The sequence below is a fragment of the Triticum urartu genome, chromosome 2A (assembly GCF_056163025.1).
Source record: "Triticum urartu cultivar PI428250 chromosome 2A, HENAU_Tu73, whole genome shotgun sequence".
Classification (NCBI taxonomy): domain Eukaryota; kingdom Viridiplantae; phylum Streptophyta; class Magnoliopsida; order Poales; family Poaceae; genus Triticum; species Triticum urartu.
Genome location: NC_141874.1, coordinates 342,578,046 through 342,602,113, shown reverse-complemented (window position 1 = coordinate 342,602,113; position 24,068 = coordinate 342,578,046). Strand labels below are relative to the sequence as shown.

At 43.7% G+C, this 24,068-nt stretch overlaps 1 protein-coding gene across 1 annotated transcript; it reads left to right on the top strand.

The window, feature by feature from the left end:
• Window positions 1-240: 240 nt before the first annotated feature.
• Window positions 241-2,837, top strand: LOC125537129 (small ribosomal subunit protein uS19). The gene is made up of 4 exons (XM_048700423.2): window positions 241-397; window positions 477-631; window positions 721-778; window positions 2,391-2,837. Exons 1-4 carry the CDS (start codon window positions 395-397, stop codon window positions 2,637-2,639), a joined length of 465 nt encoding a protein of 154 aa, XP_048556380.1. The 5' UTR covers window positions 241-394; the 3' UTR covers window positions 2,640-2,837.
• Window positions 2,838-24,068: the final 21,231 nt, after the last annotated feature.

Genomic DNA, 24,068 nt, shown 5'->3' with positions numbered 1-24,068 from the left:
ATCCACTTTTTCCTGCAAAAAAGCATCTAGTTTTTTTATTTTGAGGAAAAAAAGGAGGATTAGAGTTTCTTGGTGACAAGGACGAGCATAAAAAATCTGGAGAATGTTTTTTTAGGGGTATCTGGAGAATGGCTAACAGGTCAAATCGCACCTGGTGGCTAATAAAAATAAAATCGCACCGCCTAATTGGCTGCCAGCCCATGGAGACTATCTGCTATATATACCAGCCCACGCATCGCCCAAACATTTACCAGCCCAGCCCAAATGAATCACCACGCCCAGCTATATATATAAGCTCCCACTCTCACAAACCATTCTTCAGAACCCTAGAAGCCGCAGCTTCCCATTCCTCGCCGCCGCCGCCGCTTCGTACCCGCTCGAAGCCGACCCGACCATGGTGAGTTCGAAACCCTGCATCATCTCGTAACCCGTCCATGTCGCCCTCGTAACGCCGGATCGATGTTTCGTGTCCTCAGGCGGACGTCGACGTTGACACGGAGGTGGCCGCCGGCGCGCAGCCGAAGAAGAGGACGTTCCGCAAGTTCAGCTATCGCGGCGTGGATCTCGATGCCCTCCTCGACATGTCCACCGACGACCTTGTCCAGATGTTCCCCGCTCGCGCCCGCAGAAGGTACCTGTTGTCTATGCATCTCGCGCGTTCGAGTTTCGTTGTTTGTTGTCCTTCGTCTGATGTGGATGAATCGCTGTGTGCTCTGGCAGGTTCAAGAGGGGTCTCAAGAGGAAGCCCATGGCGCTCGTCAAGAAGCTGCGCAAGGCGGTGAGTTGCCCAGTCCTTTTTCTTTGTTTCCGTTTTATGAACATTCTGACTGATATAACTCAAGTTACTACTAGTCTACTACCTTATACGGTATGATGCCTGGATCTGTCTACTTACTATTGCGGGACTCAGGGATTTTAAGTTACTTGTTTGGTTTCTGTCACAATAAATGTTTATGTTACCATTGTCTTTTTTAGAAGGTTAATCTTAGCGGCATGTGCTGATTGGTACTGGGAAATAGACATTCAGTTACTCGAGCACATGCTGTTAATTCAGGTGCCTCCTATGTCTCCTGCAACAATCTTTAAGATCTATTGGCTACATTCTCGTGCATAGCTATCAATATTTTTTGTTTTGGTTTCAAGTTTAAACACTTGTGCCATCATAGGTCCTGAGTTGTCTAAAACTATAAACTCTGATCTCCATAGAATGTTTGAGAAATGTGTCAACTTCTATCAACTTGGTGAACGGGTTGCCACCAACTCAGATCTTTGTAAGAGTAAAGATAGAATGTGTTGTTTTTCTGTCGCAAGGTCAGGTTTCCTCACTATGCTGTATGTTGTTTATGCGTTTATGGTGCTATGCATTTGATCTTTCCTTCTTTACATGATCTGAGTTTGAAATTAGTTCAGACTATGTGAGCTGACTACTTTTGTTCTACCATATGAACTTCAGTAGTGCATTCATAACTAGCAATGCCGGCTATTATACTTCAATAACATGATTCTGAGCTGCTAACCTAAAAAAGGAGAATATGCTCTTTCCTCATTCTTTCCACTGTAATGTTGCAAATCTCACTGTATTATAGCTGCATTTCCATGCAATACTATATAATTGCCTGTGTGTTGCAGAGGGGCACCTTTTGTTTTCTTAATGCAATTGCACACTGAAAATGTATTTTAGCTTCCAATTGGATCAGTAGTTATTCAGTTACTAAATGAAACATGATTTTATTTAATAAATTATAAGCAGACCAAAAAGCAGCCAAGACTGAATGGAAGAGTTGGGGTTGTCAAATCGAAGTAAACATAAGATGGAACCTTGCATATTTTGGAAGATATACTTATTGGCTTACCAGGAAACATTATCTTATTTGATAAATAGATGATTTTTAAGTAGTGTTGGTTTTAACAAAAATTGAAGAGAAGCTTGTCCAACATCGTCTGAGATGGTTTGGGCATATTCAGCGCAGGCCTCCAGAAGCTCCAGTGCATAGCGGACAGCTAAATCATGCGGAGAATGTCAAGAGATGGCGGGGTAGACCGAATTTGACATGGGAGGAGTCCGTTTAGAGAGACCTGAAGGATTGGAGTATCACCAAAGAGCTAGCTATGGACAGGGGTGCGTGGAAGCTTGCTATCCATGTGCCCGAGCCATGAGTTGGTTGCGAGAGTTTATGGGTTTCACCTCTAGCCTACGCCAATTTGTTTGGGACTGAAGGCTGTGTTGTTGTTGTTGGTTTTAACAAAAACCAGTAGAAACAGCAAAAGCAAAAACGGAGGGGGAGGTTTGATGAAAGAATTAGTTAAGGAGGGAAAACTAGCTTAAGCTAGAGCTTTTTATTTTACTAACATGTAGTTACCTGACAATCTGTTCCGTTGGTCTTGAACAGAAAAAGGACGCTCCTGCTGGTGAGAAGCCTGAGCCAGTGAGGACACATCTTCGTAACATGATCATTGTCCCTGAGATGATTGGCAGCCTTATCGGTGTCTACAATGGCAAGACCTTCAACCAGGTTGAGATTAAGCCTGAGATGATTGGCCATTACCTTGCAGAGTTCTCTATCTCCTACAAGCCAGTGAAGCATGGTAGGCCCGGTATCGGTGCCACACACTCTTCCCGGTTCATTCCTCTTAAATGAGTTATGCCGCTTTCTACTTTGAAAGAATTCAGTACGGACCATCTGGTGGCATGTCCATCTAGCTGTCTCCCTTGTTTTGAACCAGTTATATATCTAGTATTTGGTTCTGTTTAGCTATAATTTCGTTATGCACAATGAGCTGTTCTACCTAAATGCTCTGAGAATCTTGTTTCCATTGTGAAGGTTCATTTTGATTCATGCTGTGCTTGTCAGTTTGTGAGATTTTTACTATGAAATGCACACTTTTTGATTGGTAATCATTTGGCCTGCCCATCACTACTCAAAATGGCCATCTGATGGCCACAACACGAGCTCATAAGCTTTGTGATAACACCGTTTTGATTCTCAGCCCATGTAGCCTTGGGTTTTGCTTTGTATCTGATTTTTTTGTGAGCGGTTAATGGATCATTTGAATTCTCTGTTACTATTCATACTCGGTTACGCCATCATGCTAGTTTTCGATTTTCGCATTGATTTGTTGTGTAAATCGGTGTGAATTGAGCACAATGAACTCAGAAAGATAACTCAGTTTTCTTGCAAAAAAAGAAAGAAAACTCAGTTTCCGCTATCAAACCAAGGTAGGTTCAAGTTGCCCGCAGCCCCACGGTCAAATAGAGATATAAGTACACTACTAGCATCCATAACCCCACAGTATCTTGGATGAATACTTAGCTCCAAAACTTGTGGTTCTCCCCATCAACGGTATCTATCAACCAAGGTTTGCCCTCAAACAATATAGGTGTAAGGGGTAGGTGACCAATAATGTCATCATATCAAAGTTGAAGTTCAAATTACCGGAGTTTGGGGTACTTTGATGAATTACCGGAGTTTGGAGTTTGAGGAATAGCACCGTAAATGTTCATGTAATGTACTCTATCTAATACATCAACCATCCAGTATCTAAATATTTTGGCCACGAAAAAATTGTACCAATTGATTTGTTTGATCAACTCGAGATAGCTACTACGTGCTGAAGAAGCTCCCACAGAAAGTAGAGAATCAATGTTGAAGTTGTGCTTTTTGCCGAATGTTGGCATGGCACACCCTCAAAGGCAGAATGCACCGCATTAGAAGAGTGCTAAAAAAGAAAAGAAAAAGAGACGGGCCGAGGTTTTGCTAGGGTTTGGAGAGGTTTAGAGGAGGAAGAAGAAGAAGAAGAAAAGAGAGAGGTGGGGGAGATTTACCTTCTTCCTCAGGCTTATTATGGCCGCCAGGGTGCGAAACGACCGCTCATACGGGTGCGGGTGCCTGCATGGAACGTCGTAGTTCTCCTTGATAACTTACTTGCGTCTGTGCATAGATGAAATGACAGCTGAAACGGGGCGGCAACGTTCGCTTTGAACACCATCATTCGCTCTGTTCTGTTTCTTCTTCTAGTCGATGATGTCAAATGACCGCTCGACGGGTGCGTGCACTTGTTTGGAACGCCGTCAAACGCTCTGGAAATTTTCTATGTTTCTACAAAGAAATGAAACGACCGCTTGAACAGGCGCTTGTGCTTGTTGGAAACACCATCTTTCTCCGTGTTGTCTCTGCTTATTTTGCGTTGGAACCTTCAGCAGGTCATGCGACCGCCCATAAGACCGCTGCGGTCGTTTTAAAGGCCGTCTTTTGACCTGTTTCTTCTGAAACTTTTCTTTTTCTCTATTCTCCCACGGGGTTAGTTCCAATACATAGACATATTTCCAGGTATCCAAACATCAATTCAACATATAATTCAACTTGCACATCACAAGTCCTTCATTAGTCTCTTCCAAACTTCTTCAAAAAGAACTTCAATCACTCTTTTATTGAAACAAATAAAAACTTACTTGTCTACTTTATTCGCGTGGGTTGCCTCCCACGAAGCGCTTGTTTTCGGTTGGTTAGCTCGACTGTAGTGGTGATCTAGGTGGTGCAAACACACGGAGACCATAGCTTCTAGCATTCACGACGATGCCTTCTCCTGCATAGTTCTTCATTTTCTTTTTCCTGGGGAAATGTCTTACAAAAGGATCTTTAGCTGGTAAATCAAATCTCACATTCCCCTCAATCACATTTATCACAGCTTTGATAGTCCTTAGAAAAGGTCTACCGAGAATTATAGGAGCAATTGGATCCTCAGGCATATCTATTGTCACAAGATCAATCATGACAGGGCAATCACTAATTTGAACTATAACACCATGCTTAATGCCTACTGCTCAAGTAAAATAGAGTTAGCCATATTCAAAATGATCTCAGTATTAGCATAAGGAACGAGATTGAGACTATCATAAACAGATTTGGGGATAGTGGAAACACTTGCCCCTAAATCACATAAGGCACTGAATTTATTCAATCCCATCTCAATCTCTACAGTGTGTTGAAAAGCATCCTCTTGCTTAGCTTGTAACTTACTGTAGAGCTTCTTCCTTTCATCATCGAGTTCATGTACCTTGGCTGCAACTTGTTCAACAAAAACATTATATGCAATCTGGAAAATTCTGGCTAGGCAGTTTTTAGACCATTTGTAGACTTTTTTGAAAAAAAAATTGTTGCGGAGCAAAAAAAAGAGGGAAAAAAGTGCAAAAAAATGAAAAAAGAGAAAAAAAATTCAGAGTGTGCTCCTCCCTTGTCTACATGCAGCGCCGTGATTTTGTTAGTGTTCTAGGCTCGCGTCTCTAGCACGGTCTAGCCTAAGACTAGCACAGTACAGTCGTTGAACGTTTATTCAACTTTGCATCTCTGAATTGATTATTGCTGACATTTTTGCTACCATATCATAAGCCTTCCAGCTCCACATACATCTACGTCGTGCGTTTGACACCACCTGGCAATCGCCCTGTCCAAGCTTTGAGAGTTTTGACTACAACAGTTGCCGATCACCACCTGCTGCTGGGTAAGAACTAGTAAAAATTTGAGATTCGCTTGACGGATTTGTGATACACCACCACCACCACCACTTCCTAGTAGTCTGTAGGATCATATTCTTGTATGTTTCTATTGCTGCTAACCATGGCAAGATCACAAGCCGATGAGACTGATTGGGAGAACATGACGAACAAACAGTTACATGATAAATTTTAGCAAATGATGAGTGGACAGGTGCAAGATGTGCTAAACAGATTTGAAGAGGCCATGGAGAAGATAGATGGCATTGAGAAGACGTTCGAAAAAAAGCTCGATAACAAGTTTAATGAATTGTTCACGCGTCTTCCACCACCACCGCGAGCTGCACCTGTCGCACCTCTACAACAACAAGAACAACAACAACGTCGCCTTCCAAATCAAGTGGGACGAGCACTGCGCGTTCCCCTTGAGCCTGGACAAAATTCTGGTGCCGCTGCTACTGCTGGTGATGCTTCTGTAGCTCCTGCTGCTACTGTAGTGGTGGAGGACTATTACGAGTATGGGGTTGATCAAAATCAAAACTAAGTGCAACCACCAGCACCACCACCAGCAGGTCGACCTCGGGCATATAATCGCAATGGTAGGGCTGTAGCTCCACCTCAGGTACGAGATCATGACCATCTCCCTAAACTAAAATTGAATATTCCACCATTTGAGGGTAGATATGTTCCTGATATATATCTTACTTGGGAGTTAGAAACTGAACAACGATTTACATGTTTACAATATCCCGAGGAGAGACGTGTTCCTGCTGCTGTTTGTGCTTTCACTAGTTTTGCATGTGTTTGGTGGTCTGAGCATTGTAGATTATATCCTATTCCGGCTACTTGGGTTGCTTTGAAAACTGCTATGCGTACTCGTTGGGTTCCACCATATTATCAACGTGAATTACTTCAAAAATTGCAGCGCTTAAGACAGGGAAAAAATTCTGTAGAAGAATATTATCAGGAATTACAAACTGGCATGATTAGATGTGGTATTGTTGAGGAGAATGAAGCTATGCTTGCACGTTTTATGGGTGGATTAAATAGAGAGATTCAGACGATTCTAGAGTATAAGGAGTATACTAATATCACTCGTTTATTCCATCTTGCTTGTAAAGCTGAACGTGAAGTGCAGGATCGACAGGCATTGGCGCGGACTAACTTTTCTGCAGGTCGACCTTCATCATGGACACCACGTGCATCATCTACTTCCACACGTTCTGCTACACCGGCGCCTCCGTCGGCTGCCACCTCCAACCGTGATACAATAAAGCAGGCACAATCACCATTATCTGCCAAGAGCACACCTTCTGGGCCTGCAAAGAGCTCTTCTTCATCCATGGCATCAACAGGGCAAACACATGATATTATTTGTCGACGTTGCAAGGGTGGAGGTCATTATGCGAGAGAATGCCCATCTAAGCGTGTGATGATTGTTACTGAGGATGGTGGGTATGAGTCCGCTAGTGACTATGATGAGGAGACTTTGGCTCTTATTACACGTGACGAACACGGTGGAGACGATTCTGATCATGAGACGCAATACATGGCTGCCGAGGATGCTGACAGGTACGAATGTTTAGTTGCTCAACGTGTTTTGAGTGTGCAGGTTACACAAGCTGAGCAAAATCAGAGGCATAATTTGTTCCATACAAAGGGAGTTGTGAAGGAACGTTCTGTTCGCGTCATCATAGATGGAGGGAGCTGCAACACTTGGCTAGCATGGAGATAGTGGAGAAGCTATCTCTCAACACAAGACCACATCCACATCCTTACTACATCCAATGGTTCAACAACAGCGGCAAGGTTAAGGTAACACATACTGTTCGTGTGCATTTTAGTATCTCTACATATGCTGATTATGTTGATTGTGATGTGGTACCTATGTAAGCATGTTCCTTATTACTTGGTAGACCATGGCAATTTGATAAAAATTCTGCACACCATGGTAGAAACAATCAGTATACTCTTGTTCATACGGACAAAAATATTACTTTGCTTCCTATGACTTCTGATTCCATTTTGAAAGATGATGTTAATAGAGCTAATAAAGCAAAACAGGAGACAAATAAGAGTGAAAATCAGATTGTGGCAAAAGAATTTGAGCAACAAATGAAGCCTAATAATAAACCATCTAGTGTTGCTTCTGAAATTAAATTGAAAACTGCATGTTTACTTACCACCAAATCTGATATTGATGATCTAGATTTTAGCAAATCTGTTTGCTATACTTTTGTGTGCAAAGAGGCATTATTTTCATTCGAGGACATGCCTTCCTCTTTGTCTCTTACTGTTACTAACATTTTGTAGGAGCTCGCTGACGTCTTTCCACAAGACGTGCCACCGGGATTACCACCTATTCGAGGGATTGAGCATCAGATTGACTTAATTCCTGGTGCCTTGCTACCCAACCGTGCACCGTACCGTACCAATCCAGAGGAGACGAAGGAGATTATGCGTCAAGTCCAGGAGCTGCTCGACAAATGTTATAGACGCGAACCACTTAGTACTTGTGCTGTTCCTATTATTCTAGTGCCGAAAAAGGATGGTACATCGTGTATGTGTGTTGATTGTAGAGACATTAATAATATTACTATTCGTTATCGTCATCCTATTCCTAGGCTAGATGATATGCTTGATAAATTGAGTGGCTCTACAATATTCTCCAAAGTTGATTTGCGTAGTGGATACCATCAAATTCGTATGAAATTGGGTGATGAATGGAAAACAATATTAAGAACTAAGTTTGGATTATATGAGTGGTTAGTCATGCCTTTTGGGTTAACTAATGCACCTAGTACTTTCATGAGGTTAATGAACGAAGTTTTACGTGCTTTCATTGGACGATTTGTGGTAGTTTACTTTGATGACATATTGATTTATAGCAAATCTTTGGAGGAACATTTGGAACATTTACGTGCTATTTTTATTGCTCTACGTGATGCACGTTTGTTTGGAAACCTTGGAAAGTGCACCTTTTGCACCGACCGAGTATCTTTTCTTGGCTATGTTGTTACTCCACAGGGAATTGAAGTTGATAAAGCCAAGATTGAAGCTATTGAGAGTTGGCCGCAGCCCAAAACGGTCACACAAGTGAGGAGTTTCCTTGGCCTCGCTGGTTTCTATAGGCGTATTGTGAGAGATTTCAGCACCATTGCTGCACCTCTCAACGAGCTTACAAAGAAGGATGTGCCTTTTGTTTGGGGTACCGCACAGGAAGAAGCCTTCACGGTATTGAAAGATAAGTTGACACATGCTCCTTTACTCCAACTTCCTAATTTCAATAAGACTTTTGAGCTTGAATGTGATGCTAGTGGAATTGGATTAGGAGGTGTGTTATTACAAGATGGAAAACCTGTTGCATACTTTTCTGAAAAATTGAGTGGGCCTAGTCTGAACTATTCTACTTATGATAAAGAATTATATGCTCTTGTTCGGACCTTAGAAACATGGCAACATTATTTATGGCCCAAGGAATTTGTTATACATTCTGATCATGAATCTTTGAAACACATTAAAAGTCAAGCAAAACTGAACCGTCGACATGCTAAATGGGTTGAATTCATTGAGACTTTCCCTTATGTGATTAAACACAAGAAGGGTAAAGAAAATGTTATTGCTGATGCCTTGTCTCGTCGTTATACTATGCTTTCACAACTTGACTTTAAAATATTTGGTTTGGAGACCATCAAGGATCAATATGTTAATGATGCTGAATTTACAGATGTATTGCAGAATTGTAAGGAAGGGAGAACTTGGAACAAGTTCGTTCTTAACAATGGATTTGTGTTTCGTGCTAACAAGCTACGCATTCCAGCTAGCTCCGTTCGTCTTTTGTTGTTGCAGGAGGCGCATGGAGGAGGATTAATGGGACACTTTGGCGTCAAGAAGACGGAGGATATACTTGCTACACATTTCTTTTGGCCAAAGATGAGACGGGATGTTGAGCGTTTTGTTGCTCGCTGCACTACATGTCAAAGAGCTAAGTCACGACTCAATCCTCATGGTTTATATATGCCTTTGCCTGTACCTAGTGTTCCTTGGGAGGATATATCTATGGACTTTGTTTTAGGTTTACCTAGAACAAAGAAGGGGAGGGATAGCATATTTGTTGTCGTGGATAGGTTCTCGAAAATGGCACACTTTATACCATGTCATAAAAGCGATGATGCTGTTCATGTTGCTGATTTGTTCTTTCGTGAAATTATTCGCTTACATGGTGTGCCAAATACTATTGTTTCAGATCGTGATACTAAATTTCTTAGCCACTTTTGGAGATGTTTATGGGCTAAGTTGGGGACTAAGCTGCTTTTTAGTACTACTTGTCACCCCCAAACTGATGGACAAACTGAAGTAGTCAATAGAACATTGTCTACTATGCTTAGGGCTGTTTTGAAGAATAACAAGAAAATGTGGGAAGAATGCTTGCCTCATATTGAATTTGCTTATAATCGTTCATTGCATTCTACTACTAAGATGTGCCCTTTTGAAATTGTGTATGGTTTCCTACCTCGTGCACCTATTGATTTGTTGCCTCTTCCATCTTCGGAGAAGGTTAATTTTGATGCTAAAGAACGTTCTGAATTGATTTTGAAAATGCATGAGTTAACTAAGGAAAACATTGAGCGTATGAATGCTAAATATAAACTTGCTGGAGATAAGGGTAGAAAACATGTTGTGTTTGCACCTGGAGATCTTGTTTGGTTACATTTGCGTAAAGATAGATTTCCTAATCTGCGCAAATCAAAGCTAATGCCACGTGCTGATGGTCCTTTTAAGGTTTTAGAGAAAATAAATGATAATGCATATAAACTTGAGCTACCTGCAGATTTTGGGGTTAGTCCCACTTTTAATATTGCAGATTTGAAGCCTTATTTGGGTGAGGAAGATGAGCTTCCGTCGAGGACGACTTCATTTCAAGAAGGGGAGGATGATGAGGACATCAATACCATTGTTACACCCACAGCCCCTACTGTTACATATACTGGACCAATTACTAGAGCTCGCGCACGCCAATTAAATTACCAGGTACTTTCGTTTCTTGGTAATGATTCTAATGTTCATGAGATTATGATGCTGCCTAAATTGGATACATTTGTTTTGCTTTCAAATGAAGGGCCTAGCTTGGAGAAGGATGAACATTGGAGCAAGAACACGCATGAAGTTGATGGCATGCGCAAGGGGATCAAGAACGGAGTTACAAGTGATGATTTCAGGACTTTGAAGCCGCCATAAGGAGTGCATGAAGCCATGGACGAAATATACAAGATGCCACTTCATAATATTCGTCCATAGGCTATTCTAGGTGCTGCGTCACCTTATTAATGGGCCAGGCCCATGTAATTTCGAAATACTTAAGTATAGGCTATTTTTAGAGTCCGTATGTGTGGGGGAAACAAGAGTTAGGGTTGGTTTCGGACCCCACCCTCAAGGGCCACGAAATTCCCCTCTCTTCCTCCATATATACAGCCCTTAGGGCGTCGTTTAGACTTTGGGTTTTGTTTAGATTAAAAGTTCGCCATAGCTGCAACTTCGCGTACTTCGTTTGTGTCCAACGACCAGACCAAGACGTCACAGAACCCCACCTTGATCAATAAAGCTTTCATCTTATATTCGCAATATCCAGATTGCAATCTCAGTTTCTTGCTTGTTCTTCGTTTGCTCGCAGGAAACAGGCCCTCGGGGTCAGGTTGATCGTGCTCCGGCGTGGTCAATAACCCCTCGGAAGTTGGTTTAGCGATTGCTAAGGCGCGACGTCTCGCACGTTCGTAGTCGGATCGTCAAGGTCGACTCCCACAGAAAACGATAGCCACCATCTCATCGAAACATCGGGACACCTTTGCCTCTATCAGAGAACTTGGAACAAGTTCGTTCTTAACGATGGATTTGTGTTTCGTGCTAACAAGCTATGCATTCCAGCTAGCTCCGTTCGTCTTTTGTTGTTGCAGGAGGCGCATGGAGGAGGATTAATGGGACACTTTGGCGTCAAGAAGACGGAGGATATACTTGCTACACATTTCTTTTGGCCAAAGATGAGACGGGATGTTGAGCATTTTGTTGCTCGCTGCACTACATGTCAAAGAGCTAAGTCACGACTCAATCCTCATGGTTTATATATGCCTTTGCTAGTACCTAGTGTTCCTTGGGAGGATATATCTATGGACTTTGTTTTAGGTTTACCTCGAACAAAGAAGGGGAGGGATAGCATATTTGTTGTCGTGGATAGGTTCTCGAAAATGGCACACTTTATACCATGTCATAAAAGCGATGATGCTGTTAATGTTGCTGATTTGTTCTTTCGTGAAATTATTCGCTTACATGGTGTGCCAAATACTATTGTTTCAGATCGTGATACTAAATTTCTTAGCCACTTTTGGAGATGTTTATGGGCTAAGTTGGGGACTAAGCTGCTTTTTAGTACTACTTGTCACCCCCAAACTGATGGACAAACTGAAGTAGTCAATAGAACATTGTCTACTATGCTTAGGGCTGTTTTGAAGAATAACAAGAAAATGTGGGAAGAATGCTTGCCTCATATTGAATTTGCTTATAATCGCTCATTGCATTCTACTACTAAGATGTGCCCTTTTGAAATTGTGTATGGTTTCCTACCTCGTGTACCTATTGATTTGTTGCCTCTTCCATCTTCAGAGAAGGTTAATTTTGATGCTAAAGAACGTTCTGAATTGATTTTAAAAATGCATGAGTTAACTAAGGAAAACATTGAGCGTATGAATGCTAAATATAAACTTGCTGGAGATAAGGGTAGAAAACATGTTGTGTTTGCGCCTGGAGATCTTGTTTGGTTACATTTGCGTAAAGATAGATTTCCTAATCTGCGCAAATCAAAGCTAATGCCACGTGCTGATGGTCCTTTTAAGGTGTTAGAGAAAATAAATGATAATGCATATAAACTTGAGCTACCTGTAGATTTTGGGGTTAGTCCCACTTTTAACATTGCAGATTTGAAGCCTTATTTGGGTGAGGAAGATGCGCTTCCGTCGAGGACGACTTCATTTCAAGAAGGGGAGGATGATGAGGACATCAATACCATTGTTACACCCACATCCCCTACTGTTACATATACTGGACCAATTACTAGAGCTCGCGCACGCCAATTAAATTACCAGGTACTTTCGTTTCTTGGTAATGATTCTAATGTTCATGAGATTATGATGCTGCCTAAATTGGATACATTTGTTTTGCTGACAAATGAAGGGCCTAGCTTGGAGAAGGATGAACATTTGAGCAAGAACACGCCTGGAGTTGATGGCATGCGCAAGGGGATCAAGAACGGAGTTACAAGTGATGATTTCAGGACTTTGAAGCCGCCATAAGGAGTGCATGAAGCCTTGGACGAAATATACAAGATGCCACTTCATAATATTCGTCCATAGGCTATTCTAGGTGCTGCGTCACCTTATTAATGGGCCAGGCCCATGTAATTTCGAATACTTAAGTATAGGCTATTTTTAGAGTCCGTATGTGTGGGGAAACAAGAGTTAGGGTTGGTTTCGGACCCCACCCTCAAGGGCCACGAAATTCCCCCCTCTTCCTCCATATATACAGCCCTTAGGGCGTCGTTTAGACTTTGGGGTTTTGTTTAGATTAAAGGTTCGCCATAGCTGCAACTTCACGTACTTCGTTTGTGTCCAACGACCAGACCAAGACGTCACAGAACCCCACCTTGATCAATAAAGCTTTCATCTTATATTCGCAATATCCCGATTGCAATCTCAGTTTCTTGCTTGTTCTTCGTTCGCTCGCAGGAAACAGACCCTCGTGGTCAGGTTGATCGTGCTCCGGCGTGGTCAATAACCCTCGGAAGTTGGTTTAGCGATTGCTAAGGCGCGACGTCTCGCACGTTCGTAGTCGGATCGTCAAGGTCGACTCCCACAGAAAACGATAGCCACCATCTCATCGAAACATCGGGACACCTTAGCCTCTATCACTGACATACTTGAGAGGCTCAACACACATGAGTTTCAGCTTTCTGAGAAAAGAGACATCTAGGGTCCCAACTATGGGCGAACTCGTGCCTTGAAGGCAAAAGTTGTCTCCTCATCTGAAGAAGAGTCTGACAGCAGTTCTGATGATCCTGAAGACATTGGAAAGGAGCTTGCTATGCTTGTGAAGAAGTTCCAAAAATTCACCAAGAAGAAAGGCTTCAGAAAGTCCTCACGATCAAGCTCAAGGAATGATGAAGCTTCTGCTCATGACTACAAGAAGAGAACATGCCACAAGTGCAAGAAACCTGGCCACTACATCTCTGAGTGTCCGCAGTGGGACAATGAGAACAAGAGGAAAAAGAAGAGCAAGGAGTATGATTTTGACGACAAGAAGAAGAAGAAATACTCAAAGTCTTCTTCCAAGTCCTCCTCAAAGTCTTCATCACACAAGAAGAGCTCATCTGGCAAGGCACGTGCGTTTGTTGGCAAGGAAATGGATTCAGAGGAGGAGTCCGCTTCTGAGGAGGCGGAGGTGGAGTCTGAGGACGAGTCCGATTCTGGCGTTGCGAGTCTGGCTATAGCATACGTTGCCAAGTCCATCTTCAACACTGAAGATAATGACTCCGTCACCGACACCGATGCAAATGACAAGGACTACTCCGCTCCTACCTACTGCTTCATGGCACGCGGTGCCAAGGTAAACACACGCACTACTCACTATCAAACTTCCAGTGAAGATGACTCTGATTGTGGTTCCAAACCCAGCTACAAAACACTTGCTAAAATTGGAACTGAACAACAGAAAGCTATGGAACATATTCAAAAACTGTTAGACAAAAGCGATGACCTGTTAGACGCTGAAATGACTCGATGTCAGTCCTTAATTGAAACATAAAAAATCTTCACGTTAAGTATGAGGAACTTGAAAGTCATCATGAAACGCTCTCAACAACTCATGAAAAGCTTTCCTATGATTATCTTCAAAGGAAGCAAGATCTTGAGAAATTGAGAGCGGCTCATGAAGATCTTCAAAAGGAAAACGAGTCACTTCGCGCCAAACAGATCAGTTCAGCTCAGGAAGGATTTGAACCACCATGTATTAAATGTATTGAGCATGACAACGCTACTTTTGTTGCTGGTTGTTCTACTGCTGCTACTATTGCAATATCTTCAACTGCTGATGTGCCAACTAACCCCTCTGCTGAGGATGCCACTGCTATTGCTGATGAGAATGCTAGGTTGAAGACATTGCTTGAAACAGGGATGTTCAAAAGCCTCAAAGGGCATGAGACACTATGTGATGTCCTCAAAAGGCAGATCCTGAACTGAAACCCTAGGAAAGAGGGTGTTGGGTTCGAAAGGAAAATGAATGCTGATGGCTCTTACTGGAAACTTGAGCAGTACCCCAAAACCACATGGGTTGCTACAAAGGGACCTTCAGTGGATCCATCCACCCTATCTGGCTTCACTTGTGCTAATCCCATTGTTATTGATGAATCCTTTGATGCAAACTATAAACTGTTTAAGAATCAGAAGGGTGAAGTGTTTGCCAGGTATATTGGTACTAACTGCAGGAATGGACCGCCTATGAAGAAGGTCTGGGTGCCGAAAAGGTGTTTGGAGAATCTTCCTGTGAATGTCATCATGACACCACAGGTGAAGAAGACAAACCCCAGACCACAGGCTTCATACGGTCCAAAGGCTTCATATAGACAAAGGACTCACCTGAGTCGCACTAACGCAAATGTTTTGCAGGGAAGCCATACTCAGGCCTGTGAATATGAGCGCGTTTCATCAAACCGCCATGTTCATAAGACCAAGAACTATTCTGCTTATTCTTATGAGTACTATTGTCCACCTGCAAGACTTTTTGCTAGGGCTCCAAAGCCAAAGTTCTCAGATGCTGCACTTAGACTCATTGCTTCGAAGCCACCCTTGAAGATGTGGGTGGCTAAGAAAGCTTAACTCTCTTTTGCAGGGAAAGGTCTCCAGCCGAAAACCAAAATCGTCTGAAGCTATTGCTGGGGACCTTAAACATCTTGTAGGGCGCAAGATCAAATGCCCAAATGGTCTTATTATGTACTTTGTTCCTGAGTCGCTTGCTACTTGCCCTATCAGTCCTAATCTCGGTCTAAGCTTTCATAATCCACTGGCTCGTCAAATGTTTTTGCTTCACAATTCTCTTCATGAAGCCTATCCCCCTAACTGCACTATAGGGTACGACACCAGCTACTTCAGAATGGATTATTGATAGTGGGTGTACCAATCACATGACTGGCAAGCGAAGCCTTCTTATGGACTCAACCTTACGTCCATCTGACAAAAGTCACATCACATTGGCTCACACTGGTAAAAGTAAGGTATTGGGTCTAGGTAGAGTTGCAATCTCAAAGGATCAACACATGGATAAAGTCATGCTTGTTGATCCCTTGGTTTCAACTTAATGCCTGTCTCAATGCTTTGCGATTTAAACATGATTGTGATGTTTGGAAAATATCGTTGCCTCGTTCTAATGGAATCTGACAAGTCTCTAGTGTTTGAAGGGTATCAGAAAGATGATTTGTACGTGGTAGATTTCTTAGCAGGACCACAGCTTGCAGTATGTTTTCTAGCAAAAGCTTCAGAATGCTGGCTCTGGCATCAGAGGCTAGGGCATGCTGGCATGAGGAACTTGCACACTCTTGCAAGAAAGAAGCATGTCATAGGCATTGAGGGCGTCAAGTTCAAGAAGGATCACTTATGCGGTGCCTGTGAAGCAGGAAAGATGACGAGGGCCAAGCATCTCTCGAAGACAATCATGACAACGACTCAACCCTTCGAACTGCTCCACATGGATCTTTTCAGTCCCACTCATTACTCAACTCTTACTACTACTGCTTGTCTCTATGGCTTTGTCATTGTTGATGATTATTCAATATATACTTGGGTGCATATAATCCTCTATAAAACTGAAGTGCAGGATGCCTTCAAACGCTTCGCCAATCGAGGAATGAACAACTATGGCGTCAAGATAAAGCACATCAGAAGTGACAATGGCACTGAATTCAAGAACACTGGCCTAGATACATATCTTGATACTTTGGGCATCACACATGAATTCTCAGCTCCGTACATGCCACAACAGAATGGCGTCATTGAACGCAAGAACAGAACACTTATTGAGATGGCTCGGACAATGCTTGATGAATACATGACTCCAAGAAAATTCTGGCCTGAAGCCATTGATACTGCATGCCATATCATCAACTATGTTTATCTTCACAAGCTTCTGAACAAGACATCCTATGAGCTCCTTACTGGCAAGAAGCCAAATGTCAGTTACTTCAGAGTATTTGGTGCCAGGTGCTGGATCAAGGATCCACATCACACTTCAAAATTGGACCAAAAGCACATGAAGGTTTTATGCTTGGATATGGAAAGGATTCGCACTCCTACAGAGTCTTCAACCTCTTTCACTATAAAGTGGTTGAAACTGTGGATGTGCGGTTCGATGAGACTAACGGCTCGCAAAGAGAGCACCTGCCAAATGTGCTAGATGAAGTTCCATCCAGTGAATCAATCAAACTTATGGGAACTGGAGAAATCATACCTTCTGAAGCTCAGCCTGAAGAGGAACTTATCATCTCCGCACCTGATCAACCTGAAGACAATGATCAACCTGAAGACAATGCTCAGCCTGAAGACAATCCTTCTAGCGATGACAATGATCAGCAAGAGCAAAATCTTCGTCCTGTACATCCTCGTGTTGCAAATGAAGTACATATTGAGAGAATAATTGATAGCATCAATGCACCAGGTCCACTCACTCGTTCAAGGGCAACACAGCTAGCAAATTTCTGTGGGCACTTTGCATTTGTCTTAATATCTGAACCCAAGAAAGTTGATGAAGCCTTCATGGAACCTGAATGGATTGAAGCTATGCAAGAAGAGCTTCAAAAGTTTGAGCTGAATAATGTATGGGAACTGGTTAAGCGTCCTGATCCTCACAAGCACAATATAATAGGCACCAAATGGATATATTGCAACAAGAAAGATGAGCATGGTCAAGTTGTCAGAAACAAAGCTCGTCTCATTGCTCAAGGATATACTCAAGTTGAAGGGATTAACTTCGATGAGACATTTGCTCCTGTGGCTAGACTTGATGATGAGGACATCAATACCATTGTTACACCCACAGCCCATACTGTTACATATACTGGACCAATTACTAGAGCTCGCGCACTCCAATTAAATTACCAGGTACTTTCGTTTCTTGGTAATGATTCTAATGTTCATGAGATTATGATGCTGCCTAAATTGGATACATTTGTTTTGCTTACAAATGAAGGGCCTAGCTTGGAGAAGGATGAACATTGGAGCAAGAACGCCTGGAGTTGATGGCATGCGCAAGGGGATCAAGAACGGAGTTACAAGTGATGATTTCAGGACTTTGAAGCCGCCATAAGGAGTGCATGAAGCCTTGGACGAAATATACAAGATGCCACTTCATAATATTCGTCCATAGGCTATTCTAGGTGCCGCGTCACCTTATTAATGGGCCAGGCCCATGTAATTTCGAAATACTTAAGTATAGGCTATTTTTAGAGTCCGTATGTGTGGGGAAACAAGAGTTAGGGTTGGTTTCGGACCCCACCCTCAAGGGCCACGAAATTCCCCCCTCTTCCTCCATATATACAGCCCTTAGGGCGTCGTTTAGACTTTGGGTTTTGTTTAGATTAAAAGTTCACCATAGCTGCAACTTCGCGTACTTCGTTTGTGTCCAACGACCAGACCAAGACGTCACAGAACCCCACCTTGATCAATAAAGCTTTCATCTTATATTCGCAATATCCCGATTGCAATCTCAGTTTCTTGCTTGTTCTTCGTTTGCTCGCAGGAAACAGACTCTCGTGGTCAGGTTGATCGTGCTCCGGCGTGGTCAATAACCCTCGGAAGTTGGTTTAGCGATTGCTAAGGCGCGATGTCTCGCACGTTCGTAGTCGGATCGTCAAGGTCGACTCCCACAGAAAACGATAGCCACCATCTCATCGAAACATCGGGACACCTTAGCCTCTATCACTTGAAGCCATACACATACTGCTGGCCTATGCAAATCATCATAACATTCTTCTGCATCAAATGGATGTGAAGAGCACTTTTCTCAATGGCAAGATTGACGAAGAAGTGTATGTTGCACAACCGCCTGGCTTTGAAGATCCAAAACATCTTGATATGGTGTACAAGCTCAACAAGGCACTATATGGCCTCAAACAAGCCCCTAGGGCTTGGTATGACACACTCAAAGACTTCCTGAAGAGCAAAGGCTTCAAACCTGGTTCCCTCGACCCCACTCTCTTCACGAAGACATATGATGGTGAACTGTTTGTGTGCCAAATATATGTGGATGACATTATCTTCGGCTGCACCAATCAGAAATACAGTGACGAGTTTGGATATATGACGCAAGAGCAATATCAGATGTCCATGATGGGTGAGCTGAAGTTCTTCCTTGGTCTTCAAATACGTCAGCAACGCAACGACATCTTTATATCTCAAGAGAAATACCTCAAAGGTTGTCTGAAGAAATTTGGAATGCAAGATTGCAAAGGCTACACGACGCCAATGCCAGCCAAACATCATATGGGTCCCTACGACAATGGTAAAGAGTTCGATCAAAAGGTATACCGCTCCATGATTGGTTCCTTACTTTATTTATGTGCATCTAGGCCAGATATCATGCTTAGTGTTTGCATGTGTGCCCGGTTCCAAGCGGCACCAAAGGAATCGAATCACTTTGCTGTGAAGCGAATTCTCAGATATTTGGCTCACACCCCAACACTAGGATTATGGTATCCAAAGGGCTCAGAGTTTGATCTAGTTGGATTCTCGGATGTTGACTATGCTCGTGACAAGGTGGATCGCAAGTCTACATCAGGCATATGTCATTTTCTGGGACGATCACTTGTATGTTGGTCTTCAAAGAAGCAGAACTGTGTATCTCTCTCCACTGCTGAATCTGAATACATTGCTGCTGGATCTTGCTGCGCTCAGCTTCTATGGATGAAGCAAACACTCAAAGACTATGGCATTCACCTGAATCAAGTACCACTCTACTGCGACAACGAAAGCGCCATCAAGATTGCCAACAACCCAGTTCAGCACTCAAAGACAAAGCACATTGAAATTCGTCATCACTTTCTCAGAGATCATGTTGTGAAGGAAGATATTGATATCATACACATCAACACTGAAGAGCAATTGGCAAATATCTTCACCAAGCCCTTGGATGAGAAGAGGTTTTGCAAGTTATGGTGTGAGCTAAATATCTTGGAATCCTCAAATGTCCTATGATCAGGCACACATCCTAACACTTATGCATGTTGATGACTTAGATGTGCAACACACGAGGTAAAGAATATCTTCAATCAATGAAGACTTACATTCTGAGTGTGAATACATTAACGTGGAATTTGACTTCGGAGCGCCACGATAATTGTGCGCCGTGTCTGGGTCTAATACTTCCTATACGGTGGGTAACGCCACCACCAAATTCTTCTGTTTGAAGTGTTTTACCCATGGCGTTACATGTGCTATGTCTTCACATTTTGTTTGTCTTCATTTTCAACTTGTCTTCATGATTATCTTCACTATGTTGACTTGATTGTCTTCTGATATATACATACTAGTGTTCTGTCCTCTACATCATTCACTTATAGCTATGTCTTCCTTGTTGAATCTTTTGAACTAAGTGAATGTGATCGGACCCTAATCTCTCTATGCTTTCTATCTCAAACTCTATCTGTCCAAATCATATGCATTCTATTGAAACTGTCGAATGTCTTCTCTGCGTCCTAGTCAGCAGAAGATACAGACACAAACATTAAGTCCGTTTTCAATGCTAATAACTTCACCTGAAACTCGGAGAAGTGGGAACGACCACCCGACAATCCAGGCGTGCGTGGGAACGTGGAACAACCTTTGATATGTTGCATGATGGCCACGTGTCCTTCAGATGTGAATCGCCAGGGGCACCTGTGTAATAACACTGTGCCGTCCCTGACCCAATAAATACACACCTCACCACAGTCATTATCCTTTCTTCCACTCTCGCACAAACCCTAGCGCCACCTCTAGCCCTCGACGACACCGGCGACGAAGCGCTTAGCTGCCGCGACCTTACCGACACCGTCTTCACGCCGGCCACGGACATCGTCTTCTCCGCCGTTGCCGTAGGTGTCCTCTGTCGCCAAGTTAGGGCACGGAGGATCGAACTGCTCGGCCTCCTCTCCCACTCCGTCTAGCAGTTCTTCGTGTGGTAAATAAAACTTCCTTTTTACGGCCCCTTTGATCCTATAGATTCATCACTTTCTACCACAAGCAGTTTCTGTTCACACAAGTCGGATCTATTTCATACTGCATCTCATGATATGCCTAGTATGTACACTTATGCTTCACAAAGTAGTTAGATTCCTCACTTGTACTTATTCGTGGATTCGTACAAATCTGGAACCAACTCTCTATCTATGAGTGAATGTCTTCGCACTATGAGGTCAATGTCTTCTAAACTGATTTATCTTCAAAATCTTCTGAGAATGCATATGACCTCTTCCCCTTCCCTCGCACCTTAATGCTATCACAGGTACATGTCCGTGGGAGAATCCCTTGGTTCTCATAGTCTGCATTCGTTTGCAGAATTCTTACAACATCACATTAACTCTCCTGAAGCCAGTTCCTGTTTGACCAGAAAGTGGAAGCCTTTGAAGCCTTTAAACGTGTTGAAGCCCTTTAGTTTAAGCTTCATGGCACCAGAGAAACCTACAAGAAAGGGTGGCAGACAGCGTCGTGGCAACACCTCAAGAGATTTTCCTCCTGACCTCTATGAGCTGTACAAGACAGATCCAGAGGAGGACTACAATCAGCGAAAAACTCGAATCCAATGGATTCGAAGATATTGGGCACAACAATGGTTTAAGTACAGGTTCGTGACCCAGGAGTATGCTGAGAAGAATGCCATCAAACGACCATGGGGAGACATTCTATACAGAAATCTTCAACCCAAGTCCAGAGCTGAATCCATTGAACAAGGCTTCTATCCTTGCATGGTCCGTGGACCGCAGCCTGCGGATCCAAACCCATCTTCATTACTGTGGTGCCACGATGATAATCTGTTCAAGCGCAACCTTCAGTTTGCCAGGAACTCGGCCAAAGAGAACAAGAAGTCATGAGGCTTAGACTTCAATCCAGGCCCCTCTGCTCCTCGTGCTGATGGCACATGCGAAGCTGAACCCAATCTTGTTGGGCCCTTCTACAACCTGGAAGGTCTCATCACTCATATCATGGTTCAAGGGACAGCCGTGGATGAGCCTGCAGATGACGCTGAATCTGATGAAGCACCTGCACCGCCGAAGCCAAAGAAACTGAAGAAGCCTAAAGCTTCAAAGCCTGCTCCTTCACCAAAGGTCTTACAGGCGAAGCCTCTGGCCACTGCACCTCCTGAACACAGTGTGCAGTCTGAAGATTTGTCACGCATCTCCAAGCCCTTGAGAGTAAAGATGCCCTTGCAACCCACCAACCAAGAACTGACTGCTGCTGCTATTCTGCGCAACGACGCCATTGATCTGTCCAGCGATGAAGATCTTGCAGATGAAGCTCTTGAGCAACTGATCAAGAGCAAAGAAGAAGCAGAAATCTTCAATGATTTGCCTCTCTTTGACGTAGAAATCCTTCACAACTTCATTGATGAGTGGTTTGAAACCCCCAATCTCAGCTTTGATGATCTGCAACTTCCAATTGGCCTCAGCGTCGCTTTCACTGGCGCCATTGCTTCTGAGCTAGCTCTAGCTCAGCGCATCGTTGAACTGAAGCAAAAGATCGACTATGAGAAAGCTCAGTTCAAGCAGCACATGCAAAGCTCAGCGTGCAAGATGTCAAGAACTTCAAGACTATGTTGCACGAGCTCAAGGAAGCCTTTCTCAAGAAATGCGAAGAAGCTAAAGGTTCTCGTGAGCGCATGAAGAGTCTGGCTGACAAGTGCGTGCAAGCCTACAATGAAGCTGAAAAGCGCAAGGCTCTTGGGCGTCCTGGCATCGATCCCAGGATGGCTGCAAAGAAGAAGAAGAAGCCAGCTGTGGTCGAACCCGAAGCAACAAGGCAGGAAGCACATCCCATTGCCTTCCCAGCCAGTATGACAGGCTCGAAGCCTAAGGTCCCCATAGTGGCTTCAGAATTAAAGAAGACAAGGGCTGCCGAGGCTGAAGCCAGAAAAAGGAAACATCCTGAAGCTTCTGATGTCACTCCCTCCAAGAAGAAGCGCAAAACCAAGAAAGATCGGGCTGCTCCCACAGAGCCCCTTATTGTTGAGCCCATCTCAGTTGCTCGTCCTGCCTCTTCGCATCAAGAACGACGGATGGTAATTCATGAGCCTGCTTCCACAGAGGCTCCTGAAGCTGAAGACATTCCAGCAGTTGACCCCACCGCTGCTGAAGACATTGGTCACCATGACAATGTTGAAGATGATGAAGTCCTTCCTCAGATCGAGCACCAATTGGTATCATCGCCTGTGCTTACGCATAGCGAACTCATCAGCATTGGTCGTCCTCTGACGCCAACTACTCAGGATGCATCGTGGGCTGATCACCCATAGAGACAAGACACTCCAAGCTCTCCCCAACCGCAAGCTACCCCAACAGTGCAAGATGATGATGACTTTGTGGCCCAACACACTCCATCTCCACAAGTGTCACCCGCATTAAGCAGGCTTCGCAAAGGACCAAGGCCCCAAGTCACTCCCACAATGCACGTGTCTGAACCCGAAGCCAAAATGGCTGAAGACATTCCGGCTGCATCAGCCGATGAAGAAGAAGATGAAGAAGAAGCCCCAAGAGACACAAGAGTTGCTACACCCCCGTCTCACCAAGATGTTGTTCTCGAGGAGAACGTGACCGACCCTCCAGCTTCTGAAGTGGAGGTTAACAACCCTGAAGTAACCACCAATATCACTGCTGACGCCAATGACGTTGTCATGGTTGACGCCAATATGGCGCCGGAAGCCACTGAGGCGCCAGAAGCCAATGAGGCACCAGAAGTCAATGCTGCAACACCTAATGTCAATGCTGCAGCACCTGAGGTCCAAGTACCTGAAGCACATGTGGCCCCTGAAGCCCATGAAGACAATGCCAATGCCCCTGTCCCCCCTCCAAGACCTCACACAATGGAGCTGGCATTTGATCGTGGTCAGCCAGTTATGGTTCGATGGCCCATTCTGACTCCTCCGCCTGCTGCTGGTCCACAATTTGAGTACCACGTCGAGCACATGCCTCAAGTCCAAAAGCCCAAGCCAAGACTTCCACGATTCCCAGGCACTGCCACTTCACCTGGGGTCTTCACTGCGAATGGCTTCGTGGCACATAATACCTTCTTCAACAGCTCCAAGAACCCTTATACTAGACCGCGCATTTCCTCAGATCGGTTCTGGAGCTATCAGCAGCGCAGCTACTATTCACGTGTCCTATACAATCAAGGGCGCATATTTCCACATATGCGCCTCGACTCTGAAGCTATAGCTGGTCTGCCCTGCCTCGAAGAAGCATTGGACTAATTCAGAGATTCTAGTCTGTTGTAGTTCATCACTGACAAGGAGCACTGGA